At 26.9% G+C, this 26,161-nt stretch overlaps 1 protein-coding gene across 5 annotated transcripts in view; it reads right to left on the bottom strand.

Annotated features, from left to right (window-relative positions):
- LOC107442615 (gamma-aminobutyric acid receptor subunit beta-like) overlaps positions 1 to 26,161 on the bottom strand; it is a 299,717-nt gene that overhangs the window by 47,338 nt on the left and 226,218 nt on the right. For 2 of the 5 annotated variants that reach the window (XM_016056222.3, XM_071188359.1), the window contains one exon: positions 5,488 to 7,362. The exons of the other annotated variants lie outside the window; for them this stretch is intronic. In XM_016056222.3, the coding sequence (XP_015911708.1) occupies positions 7,105 to 7,362 (258 nt within the window). In that variant the 3' untranslated portion in view covers positions 5,488 to 7,104. Of the gene's footprint in view, positions 1 to 5,487; positions 7,363 to 26,161 lie in introns of those variants that run through there. 5 annotated transcript variants of the gene reach the window in all.

Below are 26,161 nucleotides of genomic sequence, written 5' to 3'. Positions count from 1 at the left end.
TAATGAAGTCAAAAAATACACAATCAAGACAAACATTTTGCAGAGATTAGGTATAATTTTTATTGTGATTATAAAGACTACAGTAAAAAAAAAAGAGAATTTTGCACCTCATGTTATGGCCACTAGGTGCATTGAGCGATTATCTTATACCTACGTATTAAGATTGCTTTGGACGAATTTATCGTCTTTAGTGACTTATATCTGCTTTTAACCAATTGCTACATCAGCTTGCTGTTATATGATGTGAATTTTTTTTTATAATTTCTAATAGACATCAATTATACAATATTTCTGTAAAAATTTGCTTACTTTCTTTACAATCGTAACTATATACAACACAATTGCCATCTAATGTTACTTCTATGGCAAATAAAACTACTCTGCAAATTCTCCCTTTTGGCATATATATTTGCGCACATGGAGCAACATTACTGGAAAAATTTTATTTATCAGGTGTAGCACCCATGATTAATCATTTTAATCATCAATAATAATAATAATTGTGAGATTTATCAACACATAACACTCTCTTTGGGAAAAATATATTTCTGCTGTGTACCGTCTTGCATTACTTCTGATATACCTGAAGATAACCGTGCATTAGTGCTTTTCGATAGAAGAGATCTAAAAATGACTATTTTTCTACGTACAAGCCATAGAGAATGGCTCTAAGATAGAGAAACATAATCAGAGAAGTAGAGAAGAGTAGGAGAGGAGATATCAGGGAAAAAGATATACAGAGAAAATATCGATATCTTTCTACAGAAAAAGAAAAAAAAAAGCATATAAAAGTTTTAACGTTCGCAGTTTTGCGCACGTTAAGATCTATAAAAAACAGAGATCATCTCTCTGAAACATATTTAGATTTAATGGTGATTCTCCAAACGTAAATCACTTGCATTTCAAAGTGCAACTTTGAAACAATCTATCCAATTCATATCTCTCTAAGTAGCTTGCTAGTTTACAATTGATTCGTGAATCTATTAAAAATGCTTTCAACCTAAAGCAGTGTATAAAATAAACCGAAAAAAACTTTCATACGTTTATTCTATTCTTTAACTAGTGCGAAAATACTTTATTTTAATCCGTTATCTATTACTTAATAATTTATTTTAGTGAAAACTCTTACTTAGTTTATTTAATAAATTTTTTTTTCTAAATTTAAATTCCAAATTTAGAGCTATCTAAAATTTCTTATAAATTACTCACTGCCTGCTTTATCTGATGTAATTTTATTTACAATATCCAATTGGGATTTGTTACTGTATAAATTTATTTTATAGTCTCATACATAATACTAACTGATAGATTTTAGAAATCTAGCTTAAGAAAACGTGCATGACTAATTTAGTCCTGATTTAAATGCGTGTTTGAATATTTATTATTTCAGTGTACCTATTTTCTGTATACAGTGTAAATATCATAACTAAAATTACTGCACTCTTACAGCTAATTCAAGAATTTACATATTCTAAACGATAAATTTCGTCATTTATTAAATTAAAGTATCATGTTAACTAATATATTTTTCATTTAATGTTAAACAATTCTAAAATTTATTTATGAGTAGTTTGGCTTCTTGCAAATTGAAATTACTATAATCAATCAAAGTTTTTTTAAATTTAAAATTGCCGTCTTTCAAAATCTTTTATTTGCCCGGTTATAAAATAGCTTTAGTCATTCAGCCTTTATTCATTCTTTTCTTTATTCCTTAATTCACAATTTTCAAGAATATTTTCTTATACGACTGAAAAAACAAGTTTTTTTATTGTTTGACTTACGAATATGAAAATAATAGAGGTTTGTTAATTCAATTGAAGAATTTTATTGAATAAATTAAGACAATAGATAAGAAACATGAACAACAAATTAATCTGAATAGTAGCAGGCAGTGAGCATTATTAAATTGTTTTTTCTTTTTAATTAATTTGTAGTTTTTATAAGACACCGCTCAAAAATTTGAATTTATTAAGTGAAAAAAACAAAAATATTAAACTTCTTTTTTATGTAATTAAAAATGGGGAATTTGACCTTAATTATTTTTTTCAAAAGCGATAAACGAATTATTTAATAATTCTTTTGAAATTTAATAATAATACTTTTAAACGTTGTTGAGGAAACATATAGTTTAATTTTGTTTATATGTAAGTAACAAAATATAAAATTACTCATTATTTTTAAACAATAGAAATTAGCGTCTTCAAACAGTGTTTAAGTGCGATAGAATAAATATATATTTAACAGCTTATAATATATAATTGAGATATATTAACACAATAACTTAACAAAAACCTGGGAAAATATGGCTTTGATATTTTCTTGATTGATTGTTATTTTTAAGGATAGATTTCCCATCGAGAGGAAGACTAACAAGTAATGTCAACTAGGAAGTAGTTGATTATGAGGAAAACTTTTTACAAAGGTACATGGGAAAGAGAAATAATTTTGTCTCAAGAGCGGAGACAGCTGGTTATATTAACAAATGTCGCGGACGGAGGTTCTAGTAATAACATACAACAAGGTAGGTAATTCATATTGAATGCAACACTCTTATTCTACGATGGAAAAAACGGACTAAGTTTATTAGAACAGAAATGTTTTTCAAACTAATATTTCTACTCTAAGTGCCTTTTTTAAGTAGTGTTTTTTGTCGTTTTTTTAACTTTTACAATATCCATACCAGGTGCATCAAAACAACAACGTAACAAAGTTTGGAAGATAAATCAGCCTATAACAAAAACTTTAACTTAACCTCTTAAAGATGGAATCATTTTAAATGTCAAAAACCATTTTTAGAATTAAAAATGCAAATTTTGTTTGCAAATAATTAAGTCAAAAATAGTAATTGATTTTTTTTGTTGAAAAAGATGCTTTTTTTTGTAAAATTTTAATAACAAGTTTATTTCAAAATTTGTGATATCTTAGATTTTACTTTAGATTTTCAAAGCAATTTTATTTTGTTTTCATTTATTGCCTAGAAACAAATTTGCTTCCTCCAGCAGAATATAGTTTTAATTTGAACTACTAGATGGCGGCACCAGCGCCTTAAGTGCAGATATATGTCAGGCAGGAAGCGATTTGAGCAGATTTCACGATTAAGAGGTTAAGAATTAAGAGGCTAAGGTTTAACAAACTCACAGCAGTGTGAATCTTTTTTATAAGGTGTTCTCAGGTGAAAATGGAAAGACTTTATAAGACACAACTTAAACGGAATTGCATTTACATACAATGCCTACTTCGCAACCTACTAGTTAAGTGCATACTGCATATTTACTTAGAATATAAAATTTTAGGGAAAATATTGAGTCCTTTGAAAATCTTAAGGCTTATTAGAATATCGAAAAACTATACATTACAATAATATTTCATTATAAATTATGCAGTATACATATTTTTTTGGCACATATCTATAATAAATTTGAAATGGAAGCAAATTTTAAATAAAATTCTTACTTATAACTAAAATAAACTATATTGTCTTGGAAGGTTAAATAAATTTCAGGTAAATTGCATCAACAATGTATCACATTTCAAGCATATCACTTAATTACAACAGTTGTGATAGCTGATTGTAGAAGATATAGTTCTATTTGAATAAGTAATATGACATGTATCGACACATTATTCAGTCATACAGCTATTATTACAGAAAACATTTAACATGGAGCCTGTTAATAATGGGGTACACAAAAAAGATTCAATTTTAATAACATGTTTTCAGCATTAATTTGAAAATTCAGAGAAAAAAAAATACTTCGCTAAATTAAATATATTTAACATTCAGGAACATCACTGCATACAGAATATCACAGTGTTAAAAACGACTATAGAGGTCATTTTTTTTGCATCAATTTTCGATATATCGTTTTAATTACTTTACCGATTGCAATTAGATGTTTTTATTGCTTCTATGTACATTGAATTTTAATTGAAATTGCACTTGAAAATGTGTTTTATTAAGAGCAATTTCATTTAAGGTTTATGAAATACTCTACAATCCTTCCAAATGAAGAACCAGAGAGCAGCTTCGATTTTTATTTCATTTAACTTCCTATATTGCTCCATATTGAAGAACAAGAGTAGGCAATATCACACAGTTTTATTAAAGGTTCCTAATGTCTTCTTGTCCCCATTACACTTAGAATAAATTATGCTTATACTTATATATAAGCATAATTATTAATTATTTTTTCAAAGCATAGAAAACTCTTTTGGTAACAAAATATAATAAATTATATAAAGAATAAAGACAATTTTTATAATCATAATATTTGCCTTCATTAATATTTCATTCATGTTTTTAAGTTTAAAATAGTAAATTAAGAGTAAAATAATGCATACAGAATATATCTGCTTAACTTATGACATTATTTAGGAAAAACTTTGGATTTATAATTTTAAATTTAATATAAAGTTAAGTAAACAATTAAAAGTATAACTTTCATAAAAAAATTTGGTTAGTTTCTACGTTTCATAACTGATTTGATTTAATTTATGGAAGCATAAAGGCAATTATATTGAATTAATAAAGATTTTATTAATTACCAGATACAGAATTAATTTAATAATTACTTTGATAAAAATGTTTTTGTTAATTTTTTAAAAATTTTATGATTGATTTGATTGAATTAGATAAGCAATTGAACAATTAAATTGAATTTATAAATGAATTAATTAATTAGCTTAGGCAGAATAAATTTAATAATTACTTTCATAAAAATGTTTCGATTATTTTTTTAACATTTTATGATTAATTTGATTTATATATAAGCATAAATATTAATTACTTTTTAAAAGCATTAAAAACTCTTTTGGAAACAAAATATAATAAATATACTATATAAAGAATAAAGACATTTTCATAATCATAATATTTGACTTCATTTCTATTTCATTTACGTTTTTAAGTTTATGTTAGTAAATTTAGAGTAAAATAATGAATACAGAAAATATCTACTTAAATTAGGACATTACTTAGGAAAAACTTTGGATTTATAATTTTAACTTTAGTATAAAGTTATGTAAGCAATTTAAATGACAACTTTCATAAGAAATTTCGGTTAGTTTTTACTTTTCATAACTGATTTGATTTAATTTAGAGAAGCATATAGGCAATTTATTAATTACCATTGACAGAATTAATTTAATAATTACTTTGATAAAAATGCTTTCATAATTTTTTTAAAAATCTTATGATTGATTTGATTTAATTATTAGATAAGTGATTAAGCAATTAAATTGAATTAATAAATGAATTAATTAATTAGATTGGGCAGAATAAATTTAATAATTACATTCATGAAAATGTTTTGATTATTTTTTAAAAATTTAATGAATTAGAGAAGCAATTGAACAATTAAGTTGAATTAATTAATTACGTTAGGCATAAAGAGTAAAAAAGCTAACGTCAAAAGGAAATGATACGATAAAATCTTATTTTTCTTAAAAAAATTTGGAGGCAAGAAATACATATAAAAGATCATGTAGTTTTTATGTAACATATTCCACAAGCTACTGTTAAACTAAATTCAACCCTACATTAATTCCAATGTCCTAACTTCAATTCTTCATGCTGTAAAATCACCATAAATGTATTTAAACTTTCCGCGTTAACTCACATAAATGAGTTGTATTTCGCGAACCCTCGTTATGATGAGACTATTATCGCGATTTTTTTCCACACACATTATTGCTAGTCGCGAAAATCTTTGATGTTGATTTACTAATCGCGAAGTCTGCTTTGTAAGTGGTTTTCTCGCGAAATCGCTATATTATTCACTTATCGCGAAAACCCCGTGTAAAAGACTCTGCGCGAAATCACTACGTAAATGAGTTTTTCTAAAAACTTTCAACCATGATTTTTTTTTTATATAAATTACACTCGAATTAATCTTCAAAAATGATCTTCTAGTAGAGCTAATTCACCAGCTGTTTTTATTTCTGCGGTAATAATTATTAAATATACTTTATGTGAGACAAGGTTTAATAGATTTATAAACAATATATTGTTATCATAAATATTCCTTCAACTGATTTGATTGATTCAAATCTTTTCATCGAAAAAAAGTTTCCGTTGTATTTTAATGTTACTTTGTTTAAAAGATTTATTAAAGTATGTATTGATTTATATTTGTATAATCTAGGTTTAAGGAAAAATAGAGTATATATTAAGAGTTTTAACGTTTATAAGTTTTGTTAAAGCATTGTTTTTATAGGCTGTTAAGATTGCAAATTTTTTCAGAGTGACAAATAGCTTTACGACATCTGTTTACATTTCTTTGAAAGATGACAGTTTTGTTAGCCTAGACAAATTATAGTAAATAGTAAAGTAATCAATTGAAATTTTTTTGTAAAACTAGCTACTGCTTTTCTAATTGCTTCTAGAAAAATTACTGCAAGAGAACGTGAACAAATGGCGTAAAGCTATTGACACAAATATATTTCTATGATAAGGTGTAACAACTCTTTGTGAAAAAGACTGTTTCTAAATTATGATGAAATTACTGTGATGAACAGCACCTGAGGTATAATTGAGCACGATTGTTTGAATCTTTGTACAATTTTTTTGTTAAAAACAAACTGGTATTTTTGTTCATATTAGGTAATTACGCAATCCCTAAATTTTGGTGAGAAAATGATTTTAATATGTAGGGTAATATTTGAGGGGAAATTTTAAATTTGTAACAAATATATTTTTTGATTTAGGTAATTTATTAAGGTTTAAATTTTTTGACCTAAACGCGCAAAATAAAAGATTACGTTAAATATACATAGGTCACACTACTATCCGCAATATCTTGAGACTGGTGGGTTTACAAAATGTTTTGAGTACAAATGTTGTGATGGTGTTATGAAACCATTCCATTCGAGTGTGACCGGAGGTATCTGATGAGACTAGTACAACGGAACAGTAATCTGAAGGATCGAGGAACAAGTCACATAGTCACATGTTTCCGCCAACGTAACACAGTCTAAGCAATACGAGGAAGAAGTCTAGTCAAAGGAAACTTGTGCAAAACAGGATTCTATGGAAGATTGACTTTCTTCTGTTAAAGTCCAGATGTTGTGTTTGTTCCTCTTCAAGATTTGGCAGCTCTGGTACCTTTAACGCGAGCCCAAAGACACAAACTCCTCGTTTATAGTATCACTGATGTGCAAGTAGATGATCCAATACATGAGGTTAAAACAAACAAAGAAAACAGGAAACACAACCCGAGAGTACTTATCAATATCGCTGGGACTAACGCCGAATAGGCTGTCTGCTTTTTTGCCGAAGATGGCATCTAAGTCGGGAGCACCATTGGCGGGATTCTCTATAGGTTTGTTGGGGTGTGGTGGTTCAACCATCTTGGGACGACCCTCCTGTAGCAGACAGAGATAACCACGAATTAAAACAAGCCCAAGAAAACAAAAATAATTTTTTGTAATAAATATTTAATTCTATACAGAATATACAAGGTGTCTCAAAATTGGTGTTCCAACTAAGATATAAATAAGAAAGATAAGATCTGTTGTTTGCACATGTCTGAACAGCAAAAATACATTTTTTGATATTTAGAAAATCTAATCAGCATAAATTGAGGAAGCCTTAGTCTATTTATACCAAGGAATGTGTTAGTTTTTCTGGAAGACTACGTGCATGTTTAGCTGTTATTTTTGTCTTTGCTGAACTTCGACTAAGAAGACGCTAATTCGTCCCAAATTACAATTGCAATTAATAGCATGCACAGATTGTTTATTGTTTTATGTTGCGCGTGAGACATGTGCAGGAAACATTATTTATCAATCTTATTTGTGTAAGATTTTATTGCGCATCAAAGTTGGAAGGATAATTGTGAAACATCCTGTACATGACAATGATTCCTAATTTTAAACAAACTAGATTGCTACTGCATAAAAGGGTACCCAAAAGTCAAAAAATATCAGAATGCGAAAAAAAAAATATATGCACGAAGCTTTTAATTTGATATGAAAAAAATATAATGTTTCATTGCTTATTATAGAGAATTTTTTTGTTTTTTATTATGAAACATACGGTAGCAAATCTAAATTTGTGAATGAAAATAGTGAAATCATATGCAGTTTCAGAAAGTACCCTAATATCTACAAAAATATTTACTCGGCAGCATATATGAACCATATCTATATCAGCAGCATAAATGAAATCAGAGTAGTATGCTGGGTAGTATGAAGAGAAGATAATTATAGAGTGAACTGCACAAAATAGCATTGCGTGACGTCATTGAATATTCAATTTCAGTGGAAGCTACTTTTGAATTGTGCTTGCAATAATTTTATTCAGATTTTAATCTTTCTAATAAAATATTATGTCACCGCAAGCTGTATAAAATATACATGTATAGTTCAGGAAAGATTAATGAAGTTAATTACTGAATAAATTGCTTAAAATGGCATTGCGTGACGTCATTGAATAGTCAAGGGCAATAATCTACAATAACGTCAGCGGAAGCTACTTTTGAACAGTTCTTGCAATAATTATATTCACATTTTAATTTTTCTGCTAAAATATTATGAGACCGCTGTATAGTAAATATAATGTAAAATAAATTCCTTTTTATTTATTTTTAATACTTTTACCTGATGACAAAACCAGAAATGCGTTATAACGATTTTGTTTGTTTTGAATGATGCTGACTACCTTAAATTTTTCTTAGCAATTTTTAATACCCAGGATAATAGTTATACACGTTAAAGCTGAGTTGATTTTTTAAGTAAATTGATGAATTCAACGTAAGTTGAATTTTTGAGTTGAAATTTTGAAAGTAAAAATATATTTCTACCAAATGACAGCCTACAATGTGTATATATACTGCAGTTTCATTTGACTTTTGGGTAACAATAACGAGTTTCTAAATTTATCTCGTTCAAAAATAATGTATGCCTTAAAAGAAGTATGAGATTAACTATTAAAGTGATGGCAACATTTTAACTATAACGGAAATAGCATCGCTAAAAACGACATTAATAGTTTGAAAAAATAATAAGCATTACGTTTCCTACCTGTCACAAATTATCATTATGCAAAATATCATATTTGTATGATAGCTGTCTATTTTTGGCTTTTTCTGAAGCGTATAAAGTTCTAAAGAAGCTTATTTAAAGGGGTATTAGCAATTTTAACAAACCTTACTTAGAAATATCTACTCGAAAGTGAGCATTCGTAAACTCAGGTTAGCCATCAACTGTCAGTTACTGACTTAATTGAAATATGTATAAATTATAATTTAATGTGTTTATTAACATACTTCTAAGTATGAACATAATATTACTATTCTGCTGCATAATATTTCATAAAAATCATACATGATCAAAATTACGAGTTAATTATTTAATTTTGATGAATTATTAAGATTTTTTTAGAAAGCTATTTTATATAAAATACTAATGGTGTTAAGAATGAAATCTTTATTTTCAAAGGTTATGAATGAAGTGCGTTTCCTTTAAGAAATTCAAGAATTTAGATGTTCCGAATGAAGGGAATTAAGAAAACTTTTCTCTTAAAAAATATTTAGCTTTTGTGTTATATTAAATCAGTTGCCATCACTTTATTGAAAAAAATTCATTTTAGTTATTTTTATATTCCAATAGTTTCTACATTAAAAAAAGTTTAATTAACTATCATAGTGTAAGTAACTGTCATAATATTTTTAAAATAATGTACATTAAAAAAAAATTCTTTAAACTGAATGGCGGATATTTAAGCCTTTAATAATAATCATGATCTCCTCTCAAAAAATTTATAACGACGTGGTCAAGTTTAATTATGTTTTAGTATAGTAATGGCTGATCTTTGATACAATCTAATAGATCTATGATTATTTAATTGTAGAACATGGTGTTTAATTGCAAAATAATGAATTATTAAAGTAATGAATGTTTAATGAATCTTCCTACAGAGTGATAATAACAATCCTAAAGTTTTGCTGACTACAAGTCATGTTCAAAATGTTACTACTTTTTGATATATTAATATCACAGAAGACGGCTTATAAACTTACTAAATCCAATTCAGCATAAAATATAAATGAGACTTTGATTAACTTTATCCAGATTCCAGCAGAAATTTAAATTTTAACGTGGATTTGGAGCATGATTAAAATAATCTTCTAATAATGAGATGAAAGGAAGATTTATGCAGCAGATATCTCCAAGAGAAGAAAAGGACTCTTCATTTGTGAGTGTTATTTATTCTTCGATATAATTTTAGGATAAAACTAAGTGTTTTTATAAACGCTTGTTGTAAAAGATTCAAAAATATTTAGAATTGAATGCAGATTCAAATATCAATATCATGATCTTCAGCTAATTTCCGTTATAATTACATGTCTTAGAATATTATATAATTATGATGAATTTTGAATGTAACATGGTAAAAGGCCAAAAAATTATAGAATGAATTATTTTGCTTCAGTTGCATATTTTTCGGATCTCTATTTCTTCCTGTCGCCATCTTTATAACATAAGCAAATTTGTTTCCATTCAGATGATATGGTAGGTACCTGAGCTAGTTGGGCTTCTCTCCTAACATTAACATTACAGCCAAACTTTGAAATGCTTAAACAGCTGATTTAATTCATCATGTTCATCATGTATTTCAATGTATGTTTCGAACATGTGTATGTTTCGAACATGTCCAATTATCTACGCAAAATAAGAATAATGTTTATAGAATTCAAAAAGTAGTGATCATAGTTTCTGAATAACTTTAAGCCATTTCTGTCTAAGACACGTAAATTTTTTTTGATAATCTGTTATATAGACCTAAGAAATCATGGAGTATTTATATATCATATCAATATTTATGCGTGTATTCATATTTATTGTCTATTATTCAAATGTATTCTCTATTTACTCGTAAATATATTTATATTTGGATGAACGCTGATGTGTACACATGTTTCTTGGGGAAAAATATTTTACTGCTTGTCTAATTGATCATCATTATTAGTGCAGATTTCACTGCGTTATTTCCGTTTCATCGAATATAAAAGCTTTTTAATAGTTAAACGTTGTAATCATTACCGTACAAAATATTATATATTTTTATAACATTTGAAGATGTAGCAGTCCAAATGCTACATTTATCTGTATTTTAGTATTCTATATTTCTTCTGCATTTTTGTGTTTCAGAAAAGTGTTGATATTTTTAGTTCGCACTTGAATTGACTTATACACGAAATTATTGCCAAGAAACGAATTTGCTTCTTCCAGAGGAATATAGTTTTTATTTGAAGTACTAGATGGCGGCACCATTGCTTTAACCGGCATATTTACTTGATGATAACAATAAAATGCGTGTTGACTTAAAATTTCCAGTATACATCAAGTAAACATTCAATCCTGTCAAATCTATTTTAATTATTTTCTTCTCATCAGTATCAAAGGTCATATTTACACATAAAAATGAACTTCATTACGGTAGTTTATAGCTCAGGTGCAACCAATAATGAACTGAATTTTTTGTTGCTTGATAATATTCATAGCTTTTTACTTTGCCAAAGAAACTTATTCCTATATGTTGTCTAGGCAGTAAACATGCTGGTCCAATTCATGGTAGTAACTTTGAAAACTTACTCTTGAATGATGCGTTGCTGAGACTACAATTCTAAATAAGATAAACTATTGTAAAAGCTACTAAAAATATGAAGATTTGTGCAAAATAAAAAAATGGTGCAATTCTCATTCAAAGATCAGCCATTAATGAATTGTGCAAAACATTTGGATAAACATTGTTAAATTATATTAATCTTTTTAAATATTAAAGCTTTAAATAATTGTCCTCTACGATTTTGATGCTAAAAGAAGTAAAACGTGCTGTACCAGATTTAAATATTTCGATAGGTTCTTTCATTTATTTCGCATTTTATGATACCTTAAGCTTTTATAAGTTGCCTTATTTAAGTCAACCGTGGTTTTTAAGGTAGTATTTTTATCAAAACTGTACCAAAAATAAAATGCAACAGAACAAATATTTTCAGGTGTATTACGAGACTTGGATGCAAAGTTAAAAAAAGAAATCTAAATTAATTTTCTAAATATTTAAAGAAAAATAACAATTTATATGCACTCGCTGATATAATATTAAATCAATACAGCGCAAAAGTTTGCAATGTCATATCAGATGTGTTAAAAATCTGAAATGCTATATAGTCACAGAAACTTTGAAATATTTCTGAAATGCATACCTGCCAAGATTTTATTTTTGTATTTAAAGTGGTAGCAAAAATTTAAATTCATGCCAGACACCTTATTTAACAAATTTGACTTATTATACTTTTAACTACCANAATATTTAAAAAAAATTAATTTTAGCGTAACTTGTCCACTATTACTTATAAAAGTGCAGGCCATATGGCTAGATTCTTAAGTTCTGATAAAAGTTTTATGAGAGATCCATTTGCTTTAAAAATTTCTACTTTGGTTCGCTACCACTAGAAAGAATTATTTTCAAAATCCTAAGTTGGAGGGTATGCAAATCCATACAGCGCAAAAATTTGCAATGTCATATCAGATGTGTTAAAAATCTGAAATGCTATATAGTCACGGAAACTTTGAAATATTTCTGAAATGCATACCTGCCACGATTTTATTTCTGTATTTAAAGTGGTAGCAAAAATTTAAATTCATGCCAGATATCTGATTAAACAAATTTGACTTATTATACTTTTAACTACCACTATATTTAAATAATTTTAAAATACATAATGAAAGCCAGCTAGTTCTCGCATTGAGATTTAAATGATCAGGAAAGGTGAATTAAATATTTGCCGAGAATATCACTTTGATAGTTAGTTTACTACCATTGGATACAAAAAAAACTTTTTTTAACAGAATAAACATTGTCAGGTATGGGAATGTAATCTTGCATAAGTTTCTCTTCGATAGTCAAGGAAATATTTTTAAGATTTCATTTTTGAAATATTTTTTGGATATCATTTTGAAAATATTTCAAAGATTTTACTTTTGAAACATTTCTAGGACTTTATAATGGAATTATTTGTAGAAAGTAATTTTCGAATTATTTTTAGGATTTTATTTTTGAAATATTTCAAGGATTTTATCTTTTTTAGCATTTTTAGGATTTTATATTACAATTGTTGGTACAATGTATATTTTTTAAATATTTCAAACGTAATAAAAATTATGAGTTGTTAAATTTAACAAAACTTGGACGTTTCATCATTTTAGGCACTTAAAAGAAACGTTTCTGAGACAGTTTGAGACGTTTTTGCTTTGTTACATTTCTAAAACATAGTTACTTATGTTATGTTACCCTGTTACTTATGTTACTATATTACGTTACTTTGTTACCTGTTAAACGACCGATTCGCGGAAAATTTCGTCATTTTACATTCGGAATTTTGAGTAAAATAGTACTGAAGAAATTAATACTGAAGCTACAATTACAATACACTTTAAGAAATACAAAAAACATTTAAATGAAATATTTTTTGCTGGATGAAAATGATAATATTATATATATGCAAAGTTAAAATTATAAAATGTATTTAACATATTCTTTTCTCTTAGTTAGATTTATTTTAGAATTTAGTTGCATATTATATACATTATAAAATAAAAAATATGGGTTTGAAGAAAAAGTATCACTTTTAATTAAAGGAAAACAATTTAGAAACATTAGAATATATATTATGAATGACATGGCATTAAATACTGGTACAGCACATTTTAATTTTCTTTATCTTTTTCCATTTTTTTTTAAAATTTTAACCAGCTTGTTTAAAATTCAAATTAAGTACACAATTAAAATTTCTGCTCTTGTTATTTTTCCTCTGTGATATTTTTATATTTACAGAATAAAATTTTCATTGCGAAAAATTTTAATACTTATTAGTTGTGACGAAATGCTACTAATTATATTGAATGGAATTTTAGAAATATTTAAAGTAGCCCTCTCTGCCTTTAACATAATATAAAGTATGCTAAAGTAACATGGCATTCATTAGCATGACATTCTAAAAGTATGCATTAATTATGCATACTTTTAGAAATGTCTCTGTTGTGAATACTTAAAATAATCTAGTATTCTTTAAGTTAAATAGTTAATAGTTTAATAGTTCTTTTAGTTAGTCTTAGTTTTATTTCAATTAAATTTTATTTAGTGAATTATATCTATCTTACACTGTAAAAAATTCCAGATCGAATATCGGTAAAAAGTACCGGCACTCAGGATGTCAGTCCTCTTTACCGTAAAATCTATTATTACCGGAAAATGTTACGGAATGAAAAATCTGATAAACTACAATTTTTACAGTAATAATTACCTTAAAATCACTGAATCACTCTAATTAAATAAAAATAACTGTGAAAATTATGTTATAATATTTTATGATAGAAACCTTTCTTTGCATTTTATACCATAATTTGAACCGGAATTTTTCACAGTACAGCTGGTATATAGTTAATCAGAATTCGTTTTCATAACAGCTAACATGTAATTTTTTTATTTCATACAATGAAGATATATTTAAAAAAAACATAATATTGATAAAGTAGTAAACGGGGTAAAATAGTAGTTTGTTGAGAAAAAAGTATGATTTATTTTAAAAACTGCTATACGCTGTAAAAAAATTCCAGATCAAATTACGGTATTAAATACCGGCACTTTGGGTGCATCATCCGTAAAATCCATTTTGTCGTAAAATCCATTTTTACGTAAAATATTATACCGTAATTTTTACGCTAATATTTATTTAAACAGAGTGATTCAGTGCGGTAATTATTACTTTAAAAATTACGGTATATCAGAATTTTTGTTCCGTGACATGTTCTGGCAAAAAATAAATTTTACGGCAAATTTTAATCCGGGACCCTGAGTGGCGGATTTTGTATTTTTACAGTGTAGAGCCAAAGTACTGGAAAAATTAACTGTTTTTTTTATTATTGATTAACATTTTACAGAGCTAGTTCCAAAACAAAATCTTTGTATTAAGGAGAACTAGTGCACATAATTAAATATTGTAGTTAATTTATTTTGCCTGTTTTAATACTATCCTGAGTTTACATGGCAAGAGTCAGAACACAAGCCCAATTGAATTCAATTAGTAAGTTATGGTTGAATCAGCAATGCAATATGTCGTTGAGCTTTTCACATCAAAAAATAAAAAACGAATCAACCACACAAACAAACACAAACAAAGATGTAGACAGAAACAAGAACAGAGGAAGAAGCAAATACATAGAATTATCTATGAAGGAAGGCAGATAAAAAGAAGACAGTGAAATAGAAAAATGGACAAATAAGAAAAGATTATTTTATTATAAAATAGATTAAAAATGATGTATAATGTTTACACAAATATAGCTGTTTGTTAAAAGCAATTGCTTAATAATATTAATTTTAAAATAAATGTTTTTGATAAGTAATTGTAGACAAAGGAGAAATTTTAATATCATTATATATTGCACAACTGTAAACTTTGAGTGAGTTTTTATTATGGGAGGATGGAGAAGAATTTTAGCTACAATTTTATTTAAAAATTCTTTTTCCAGTGAAATATTTCACCGAAAGATGGCTGAATATTTGATTTTTTTTAAAGGAAGCATAATTTGTTTTACTCCTGTGTCTCTCTATATTTGATTATTATAAGTTCTTGAAATCAACAGTAAAACTGATGTGAACTTTTTGGAAGTAAAACTGATTTTAACTACGAAAATAAAATCTTAAATATTAATTTATGCACAGAGTGAAAAATTTGGGTAAAATTATCGCACTGTATGGTAATGAAATTTCTTGTTAAAAAAAACAACATAATTCTGCTTAATGTAACCAAAATGTGTAGTATTTAAATCATTTATTGGGTAATTTTTTCGTTCATGTGATAACGGCTTTCCGGGAATTCTAGTTTTAAAAATTACTGTTCTTATTATCCCACATTTAGTAAAAAATAAAAATTGAAAAGTCTATTTAACCGAATTAATGGATTCTATTCCATGCTCTAAGGTATCATGTAAAAAATACCAAATTTTTCTAAATTGCAATATTTTCTCACATGTTATAGAATAATATTTATTGTTAATTTTACCAAAATCACTTCAGAAAAAATGTCCGAGATTGGGGTTTTCTTGTAGAGCCAGAAACACGGTAAATTTACGCACATTCTTGTAGCTTTAAGCATGTTTTATTTCTCAAGCAGTGAACCAGTGTCATGTAATTCGGTTCAAATTTAAGTTAGTATCATATATGAAAAAAAAAACAGGAACAACAAAATAAACGAAAAATGTTGATAAAAATGAATATAAGTTTGCAAAATTATTGAGTAAAAATGAATAAAAGGTATTGATAAAATGATGAATAAAAGATATAGATATTGATATTAGGTTAACCAAAAATTAGTCTCGTTGTAACGAAATACTTTTAATTTTTGAACGAATCTGTAAGTTAAGCTTCTAACGTGTAACGATTTTATATTATATAGTTCAATTTTTTTGAGAATTCAATAAATGTGATTTCAAAGAACCTGCATCTTTTCAAAGGTGATATTTCAATTTCTCCTAAAATCAGTTTGCTCCAAATAAATGTTTTAACACATTTATTTTTGACCTAAAAAGTTGAATGGGAGATTCTAATAGCTAGGAAATATCCCGTTCATAGAATAGAAAAATATTTATGTTATCCAACATTATCAAAATAAACTAGATTTCTAAATATACGGTTTTTTGTGTATGACAATCAACGCGATCTGTGTATGACAACCTCGGTTCGAATTAGTATATGACAGAAGAAGTTTTTTCTTTTTTTTTTATCTTTGCCTTCAAACCCTACTGGGACGTAAAATAATTTATTATCTATATATTTAATATAAGATCCTAAATAAACTTATTTCAGTTTCATTGAAGACAGAAATGATTAAAATTAACTTTTTATACAGTTGGTGAAAAAGTTTTTCGATCTTTTTTTTACGCTCTACTGGATTAAAAAATAACTCACTGAATTGCACAGACTTAGCCCAAAACTGATTTCAATTTTATTAGTGACAAAAATTATTGAAATTAATTTTTCTTTTGAATTACAACCTCGGAATAAGGAATCACTAAGGAGTATTTTTTTGCCTCTTTTTACATTTAATTCTTTATTGCCTCTTTTTACATGTTAAGATTGATATTAGGTTTTCAAGCAACCCTAATTAAGAATTTCTCAATGCATTTTATTTAGCACAATTTTATTGTGGAGAAACAGTACCTCGCTTAATTTAAATGTTTTTGAAAACCAGCTTTAGAAAGAGTGATAAAATGAAAAAGTTCTAAAACCCAGATTAGACATACTTTTTGTAGCGTTAATTTGTTTCTTTGTGTAATTTTTTTATGTAATACGCCTAATAATTTAAGACATTTCCTTTCTAATCCTTAATACTATATGTTTCAGCAAGTGCATTCAGTTTTATTTTCCTTTAAAAATAATTCATAGAATCATTTACTATTAATGAATTCATGAATTTATAAATATTTCATGGATTAAAAGCTTATCCGTACGAGTTAGGATAAAGAAAGTACCTTGTAGCAATAATTTTACGAAAAATTCTAGGTGTAAATCGATTACCTACGTAACAGAATTTATTGACGTTTTTAAGTAGTAAGTAAATTCAATCAAATTCTGCTAATAATATTTAACTGCTTTCTTTAAATGATTCCAATATTTTGACTCAGAATTTTCGAATTTAAATATCGTTAATTGCAGTTTTGAATACAATTTGATTGTATACAATAAACTTGATTTGTAGAAATTTGTGAATTATTTTTGGTCGTAAAACAACGAAGGGCTGAAAAATCGAAATTTCAAATATGTGGCATTCAATGTCACAACTTCAGGCGGGTTGTATGGTTTCCGTAAGAAATTATGTTTGTATATCTATGTTCAAACATTTTAGGTGCCACCGATGAATTAGGGAATTAATTGTTTCGGAAGTTAATCTTGTTTTAAAGCAGTAAGTGGAATCAATAAATTAATTTACTTACTACTAATAATATTAATTTGCTATCGTCATTAAATTACAATATTTGAACTCAGAATTTTCTAACTGAAACATTATTACTTTTTTAAGCATTTAGTTTTGAATACAATTTGAATATAAAAAGAAAATTTGATTTACAGAAATTTCTGAATTACTTTCTGTCGTTAAACTACGGAGGGCGGAAAAACAAAATTTCGAATATGTGACATTCAATTTACTAATTTTATGTGAGGTGTAAAGTTTAATCATCTTTATTCGAAACGTAAGATGCATACACTTATTTTTTGCTAGTTATAAAGGGATAATACGTTCGAACGAGAATAATTACTTTTATTTTTAATGTTTGATTTACGATACTTTAAGATATTAATACTTTTATGCAAGATGTAATAAACTAGTTTTGAGCCAAAAGAAGATTGCATGTTTGCAAGTAGTAAAAAATTATTTTTATGCGAACAGAAAAGAAAACAGTAAAGAGTATTTTCAAAGAATCATAAAGAAAATGTATGCATAAAAGTAAGAGAGTTAAAATATAAAAAACCCCGTTTTTCTCACTACTCTCCAGTTTGACTCCATGAACTTATTGTACGTTGCAATTTCAATTTATGAAGTTCAGATCGGATGATTAATAAAATCAGATAGAAATAACAGTATCGGATAAAAATAAATCTATCATTTTTATCCGATAGTATTATTTTATATGTATTATTAACTATCGGATAAAATCGGTAGTGTTATTAAATATTGGATAAAGATTAGATATAGATTGGATAAATGTAAAGCTATTTTGACTGAAAATATCGCAGAATATTTTTGCCACTTCCTTCGGAGCCCAATTGAAAGAAAGGGAAACAATAAAATGTATTTCTAACAAATCATAAGGACAATGTATGCATAAAAGTGAGAGAGTTAAAATCATATTTAAAAACAAAAAAGCACCGTTTTTCTCTCTACTCCAAAATTTGAATTACGTGAATCTATTAGATGTCGTAATTTTAATTTATGAAGTTCAGGTCGGATGATTAATAAAATCGGATATAACAGCATATAGTGGTATATAATAATATATAATAGTATCAGATAAAAATAAATTTATTATTTTTATCTGATAGTTTTATTTTATACATATTATTAAATATCGGATAAAATAAGTAGTATTATTAAATATTAGATAAAAATTAATACAGATTGGATAAATATAAAACTATGTTTGGCTGAAAATATTGCGGAATATGTTAGTCTTTTCATTCAAACCGCAATCGAAGCTTTGTCTTAAAACCTTAAATTCAACTGCATAAACCTAGTTCTCTTCGCAATTTAAATTTTACAAAGTTCTACTCTACGATGCAATATATTAAATAAATCTGTTTCAGAATGTAAATATTTTGGCCATTTCATTAAAAGCACAATCGAAGTAATTTACTAGACAATTGTTTTAATCCTATAATAGAAATCTAATCTTCAGTATGAGAAATTAAGTTGAATTGCTTCCGAATCGAACTATTGCGGATTATTTTATGCCATTTTATTAAAATCATAATTGAAACAATTTGTTAGATATTTGCTTTCATCCTATTACAGCAGTAATATAATTCTGTGATAGCAATTAAGGTAAGGTTTCTCCCTTATTTTAATTAAGTGACCTTATATGGCTTCAGGAGGTTCAAGAGCAATAAGGATGAAATTATGCTGTGATTAAATGGATATGGTGAAATATTTTCTGCTGTTGCATTTCTCTTAGACAGGTGCTTTAATATTTTCGATTTATGGGCATTTTTAAATTTCGAGTAAAACGAGTAAATAAATTATTTAAAAAAGAAAAAAGCATTTTTTATTTATATTTTTTACAATAAACTGATAAAAATGGATTATCAAATTTCACGAAACTTTATTCGTTTTTGACGAAACCTTTTACTAGTACATGTTTCGAGCACAAATATCGTCAAAATGACGAAATAACTATTGTCACTTCTTTGAGAAAACGAATTTTGTAAAAATTAAAGAAATATTTCGTAATTTTATCTTTTTCCAGAAAAGAAACCCTTGTAGCGGTTAATGTATCAAACTTTTCTAATAATCACATTATCGTAGGCACCATATAGGTAAATCAATGTCCCCCCAAAACACAAGAAAGCCTGATAGAACAGAGAGATAAATTACACTCATGCCTGAAGCAAGATTCGAACCCGGGATTTTCCTGGTGCTAGGTCAATTCCTTTTCAACCTTAAAGCATAGTCGGCTTTATCATCGTTTTGTTTTCATTCTAGCTTAGTTATTTTAGTCTTCATTATAGCTTAGTCATTCTAGTTAACTATCTCCCAAAAGGCACTACGATTAAGTTTTTAATTGAGGAAACATTTTTGTCATATAATTGAGAGTTCACGTTTCGTCACAAATCANATGTCAATTCCTTTTCAACCTTAAAGCATAGTCGGCTTTATCATCGTTTTGTTTTCATTCTAGCTTAGTTATTCTAGTCTTCATTCTAGCTTAGTTATTCTAGTCTTCATTCTAGCTTAGTCATTCTAGTTAACTATCTCCCACAAGGCACTACGATTAAGTTTTTAGTTGAGGAAACATTTTTGTCATATAATTGAGAGTTCACGTTTCGTCACAAATCATGTGGCGAAATGATTCTCGAAATGCAGCTCAAGGATAGCTCAGTCATTAAATGTGACAATTTTTTAGTCTTAGAGAGTTATAACGAAGTTACTGGGTTAAAGAGATAGCCGAAACTTTTGATGCGAAAATTTTAATTTAAGACAGCTGGGCTTTATTTTTTGTAGAATTTTCGAATGAGATTTACTTTGGCAGAAGTAAATATTAGTTTAAGATACTATTAAGAACTTAATAATGAAGAGTGTTCTTTTGTTGTTTCATAAAATTTTATTAATTAGCTTATTTTTTAAATATGCTATTAATTAGTTTTCTTTTCAGCTAATAAATATAATTAACTGCATTTATTAAAGATTTATTTTTATTTGAATTTATTTCTTCATTTTGAAGTGTTATCATATTGGAATCATTTTAAATCATTCATTTCTCAAAGTTCTGTAAGCTACTTACGATAAATTAAAATAATATAATAACTAGTTTTTAAGTCTTAATATATACTAAAATAATAACAAAAAAACTGAAACATTAACTGCAAAAAAATCGATTAAATTTTGAGAAACAAGTTGTCAGCTGGTGTTCCATTAAGAAACTGCTTATTTCTAAGAAGAAGAAGTTGATTTTAAAAAGGGACGCCTGTTTTTTAAGTAGATTAGTACAATTGTTATAGCAAAAAAACTTATTTTAACAAAAAACTCAGTTATATTAACAAAAAATTCTATATAAAAAAGATTTCAGCATTATGGTCAGTGCGAGCAGAGAGCAGAATTCGTATGAACTATCAACACCGGTATTCGAACCCGGGTCTTCTCATTCCGAGACGAGAACTGTGTTCTCTGAGCTACAGCAGCTCTAGCGTTTGGTTACGATGAAAAATTTTAAGCTATCATTTTTTTTAAAATAAGTCTTATTTGTTGAAATTATTTTTCAGTGTAAAAACGTTTCAAACTATATTAGTCCACCCTTTCAAAATGCTTGGAAATTTAATTTACTGAAAAATTATTTCTAACGACAGATAATTATCAAGGAGCATATCAATTCGATAATGAAGCTGAAAGAGCACGTATAGAAAATCGCAAAATGTTTTTTAAAGAAAAATAGATAAAGTTATCATACGATAAAAAAAACTGCGGGGCAAAAACTAGAATTTGAATTGACAGTTTTAATTCCTTTATGATGAGAGTGAAAAATAGAGAAACTCTTTATATAATAAACTTTTATGAATAACAGCTTCAAACCTTCAATTTTACGGAGAAAGTCTGGGAAAAAAACGGGAACGGTAACGATTAGAAACAGAGAAAATCTGAACTTTAAGCAGTTCTGTAAAAAGCATATGTTTTTAGATCCAGAATTTAGTTATATTTTACAGTGTAATTGAGGAAAGGTGTTTTGCAGTTCAATGGTTAGCTTATATTGGTTCGATCCTCGGGCAGGGCAAGGTTGACTCAGCCTTTTATCCATTCAGTGGGTCGATATATGAGTACCAAGCATGCTTGGGAACTAAACACTGGGGGTTCCGCGTTCGGCTGACCACCTGACTGGAGCATCTGCTCCTGCACCCCAGAGTCAAGAAAACTGAGATTGGCGCAGTAGGCCTTGGCCTTCTATGGGCTGTCGTGCCGCTAGTTTTAGGTTAGCTTATATTAGTTGAATTGTTTCATAGGATGAAAGCAAATCAATCGTTTTTCTAAATTATTTAAAATTTTTAGAAATTAATATAAAAAAAAAATAATGTTTTTAAAACGTAATAATACAAGTTCTTTTTATTTGTTTTTATTTTTTAATTAGATGACTGCTTTTTTAATTAAATTTCTTTATTTTTTTTAACTCAAATCACTGGCTTCAAAAAGTTCCGTTAAAACTTCCAGATCCTGACATACATAAAAAAAGAAAAAAAAAACAACTTTTTACGGCCTAAAAGTTGGAATGGAAATGGTTTTGGAAGAGAGTAAAAAGGAAAACACTACGGAATAGTTTTTGTCACAGTCGCGATTTTATGACAAAATAAGACACATTTCAAATCGATTCTAAGCTACATAAAAATTTTTGCTTTCTAAAATGTAATGGAACATGATTTTACTTCGAATTCAGCAATTTCAAGATTGAGCAATTTAGGGAGTCAAGCAATGTTGCGCAATTTCAAAAACTAAACTTCAAAACAGCCAATTTTTATCTATCCATATATAATATTTTATGCTCCTTTATTCAATTCTTAATTCATAACTATTTATAAAGAAATAAATTGAAGCAAAGTCAAATATAATAATATTTAGATAGAGAAAAAATTGTGGTAAAATTACCGTTGTATATGATGATGTCATTTCTGGTAAAAAAAACATAATTCTTGCAATAAAAACCGAAATGAACATTAAAACATTCATTTGATAAATTTTGCGCTCATATGGTAACGGTATCCAGGAAATTCTGGTTTTCAAAATTATAGTTCTTAATACCACACATTAAATGAAAAAATACGAAACTGAAAAGTAAATTTAACCGAATAAATGTTTTTTATACCATGCATGAAATTACCAAAGTTTTCAACATTTTCCAAATTTTATCATATTTTATAAAACCATATTTTATTGTTAATTTTACCGAAATCATTACCAGCGCACTTTGGTTAAAATTACCGAGCTTTGTGGTGCTTCCATTGAGCCATAGACATGATAAATTTTGCCATATTCTAGTCGTTTTGACCAAACCTTTTTTCTCAGTGTGCGATAATTAGAGTTTTTTTAAACCTATATGTTTGCTCGATAATAATTCAGTACCCAAAACATAAAACTGAATAGCAGTATAAATTTTTAAAATAAATTATCTAACTGAAAAATAGCGTTTTTAACTTTTATTTTTAAAGTGAAAAAATTGATGTAAGATGGCTTTTCATACTTAATTTAAAAAATCAAAAACCGTCATGACTACTTAAAATTTCATAAATTGGAATATTTCACTTTAGAAATCTAAAATAAAATTTCGATGCATAAAATTCAATAATTAATAAAAAATTGATACAATTTTAATTTAATAAAATTTAAACAAAAACAGAATCACAATTTTTAAGAATTGCAAATTTTTTACAATGTTTTTAATATATTTGTGAACAAAATTTGTATATAGTTATTAAATATTTAAAATACACGACTCGATTCAATTTTCAAGCACATATTTTTCGCTATATGGAGACAAATATCTTGCCTGTGGTAGCTCTTTTAAACAAGAACGTCCTAAAAATGCGAAAAATTTTCGAATTTTTATGCGACCATTTTCTAAGACTAACGCTATTTTTGGGCAATATCAATAATGAAATGACGCAGTACGCACCTTTTTTTTTCAAAAAAAGAATAAGAAAACTGTTTTTCCCCCCTCTAGAAACCCCTTTAGATCTTTCAAGTCCTCAGGGTTTGGCCCCTATTTGAATAGTGAGGTTAAACAAATTTTTTAAATAATATTTAAAAATATAATGCAAACTAATATCTTAGTTCATGATGAATTGATGAATTTATTTTACCTTATTTTATAAAAAATTGAAAGATGTCTAGAAAGATTATTTCTTTCTTTTTTACTAATAACAAAAATAACTAAGTACAGTATTTGCAAAGAATTATTCCTGACATAAAACTTTTATCAATGAAACAAAATCTTCTAGAATTCAGTTCAGAATTTCTATGTCATCGTAAGTTAAAATAATTTTGTTACTTTGTATTGGATAAAGAATACTTTATTTGCTACAAGACATACAGTACTTTTTTATATTGTATTAAAGATTAATAAAAGTTATGATTTCACAAAAATGTTATAAATTTTGAGCGACTAAGTTATATTTTCTAGATATAGAAATGAAATATTTCATATTAAAGTATTTTATTGTTTAATACAATTTTATCTCAAAGTAAGTTTACAATTGAAAGTTTTTACCTTAAAATATCAAATATTAAATTTTATTTTATATTTAGATGTTTACAATAGTTTAATGGTCTCAAAATTAACCAATAATTTCATAATATTTATTGTAACAGCTTAACTTTCTTGAGTTCACTTTTAACAAATTGAAGTTTATTTGCAGAAATGTGAACCAATATATATATATATAAAGTTAAACTGTTACAATAAATATTATGAAATTACTGGTTAGTTTTGAGAACATTAAACTATGGTAAACATCTAAATATAAAATAGAAACTAATATTTGACTTTTTAAGGCAAAAGCTTTCAATTGTAAACTTACGATGAGATAAAATTGTATTAAACAATAAATTACTTTAATATTAAATATTTCATTTCTATATCTAAAAAATATAACTTTGTCGCTTGAAACTTATAACATTTTTGGGAAATCATAACTTTTAGTAACCTTTAATGCAATTTAAAAAAGTACTGTATGTCTTGTAGCAATTAAAGTATTTTTTATCCAATACAAAGTATATATATATATATATATATATATATGTGGCCGGCCAGGTGGCCGAGTGGTTAGCGTGTCTGACTGCGAAGCCAATGGCCGCGGGTTCGAATCCCGCTCTGGGCATAGATGTTTCTCTCTCTGNTATATATATAATATATACTTTGAGCTTATTGAGCTATATATATTTTTTTCGGATAATAATGTACAATCTGTCATACGCATACGGATACTTATCATAATTGAACTGTATCCACATATGTATGATAAGATAAGGATTACAAAATGCGTAAAAAGCTTGTATCATACTGTAAATATAGTTCGATATCAATCGTAAAATATGGAATAGATATGCAAATCATCAATTGATCCTCCTCACAAGATTTTTGATAGATATTCATTATCTTATGGTCATTATCATAAGATGTGTGGCACATATGTATTATCATGTATCATCATCATATGTGTAACTACAATTTTGAGTGACTTGACTTTGGTTACTCGTATCACGAAACAAAGACTTTTTCCTGATCTATTAAGTTGATAGATTGATTTTTTAATGACAAATTAATCCTTCAATTATGAAATAAATGAAAATTAAACTTGTCAATAGTTTTTTTTTCTTTCTGTAAATAAAACATTATAAAGTATATTGTAAAAGAAGTCTATAAGAAGAAACAAACGGAGATTATGATAGCTCGCTAAGAATTGAAATATAAGTTTGAATCACAATTACAATAACAGAAGTATGCACATTTGCTTCACAACGGAGACTTGTTCCAGCTTTATTGTTCGTCATTTATATGATTGATTTATATATTTGACCGCAACTATGTAAATAACTAAATTGAATAAGCAAATAAACCAAAAATGTAATGTTCTGATTCCTACCTCAAATAAAAAATGTTTCTTTTGGTGTTTGATGTCACATGTAAAAATGAACATTCTTTTAAAATAGGTTTATAAGCAAAACCGCAGGTCGATTATGATCTCCAACATAGATTTGAAATAAAAGTTTGAATCTACAAATAATATCAGAACTATGCACATAAAGCAAATGATTGTTTTTGAATATTTTATCAAGTAATCTGCTTTTTTGCAAACACAACTATAACCTCATGAGAAATAAACCAAAAGAAACCATCATACGTT

This window comes from Parasteatoda tepidariorum, chromosome X2 (assembly GCF_043381705.1).
Source record: "Parasteatoda tepidariorum isolate YZ-2023 chromosome X2, CAS_Ptep_4.0, whole genome shotgun sequence".
In the NCBI taxonomy this organism is placed as follows: Eukaryota; Metazoa; Arthropoda; class Arachnida; order Araneae; family Theridiidae; genus Parasteatoda; species Parasteatoda tepidariorum.
Note: the sequence above shows the minus strand (reverse complement) of the source record. Positions and strands in the feature narration are given on the sequence as shown.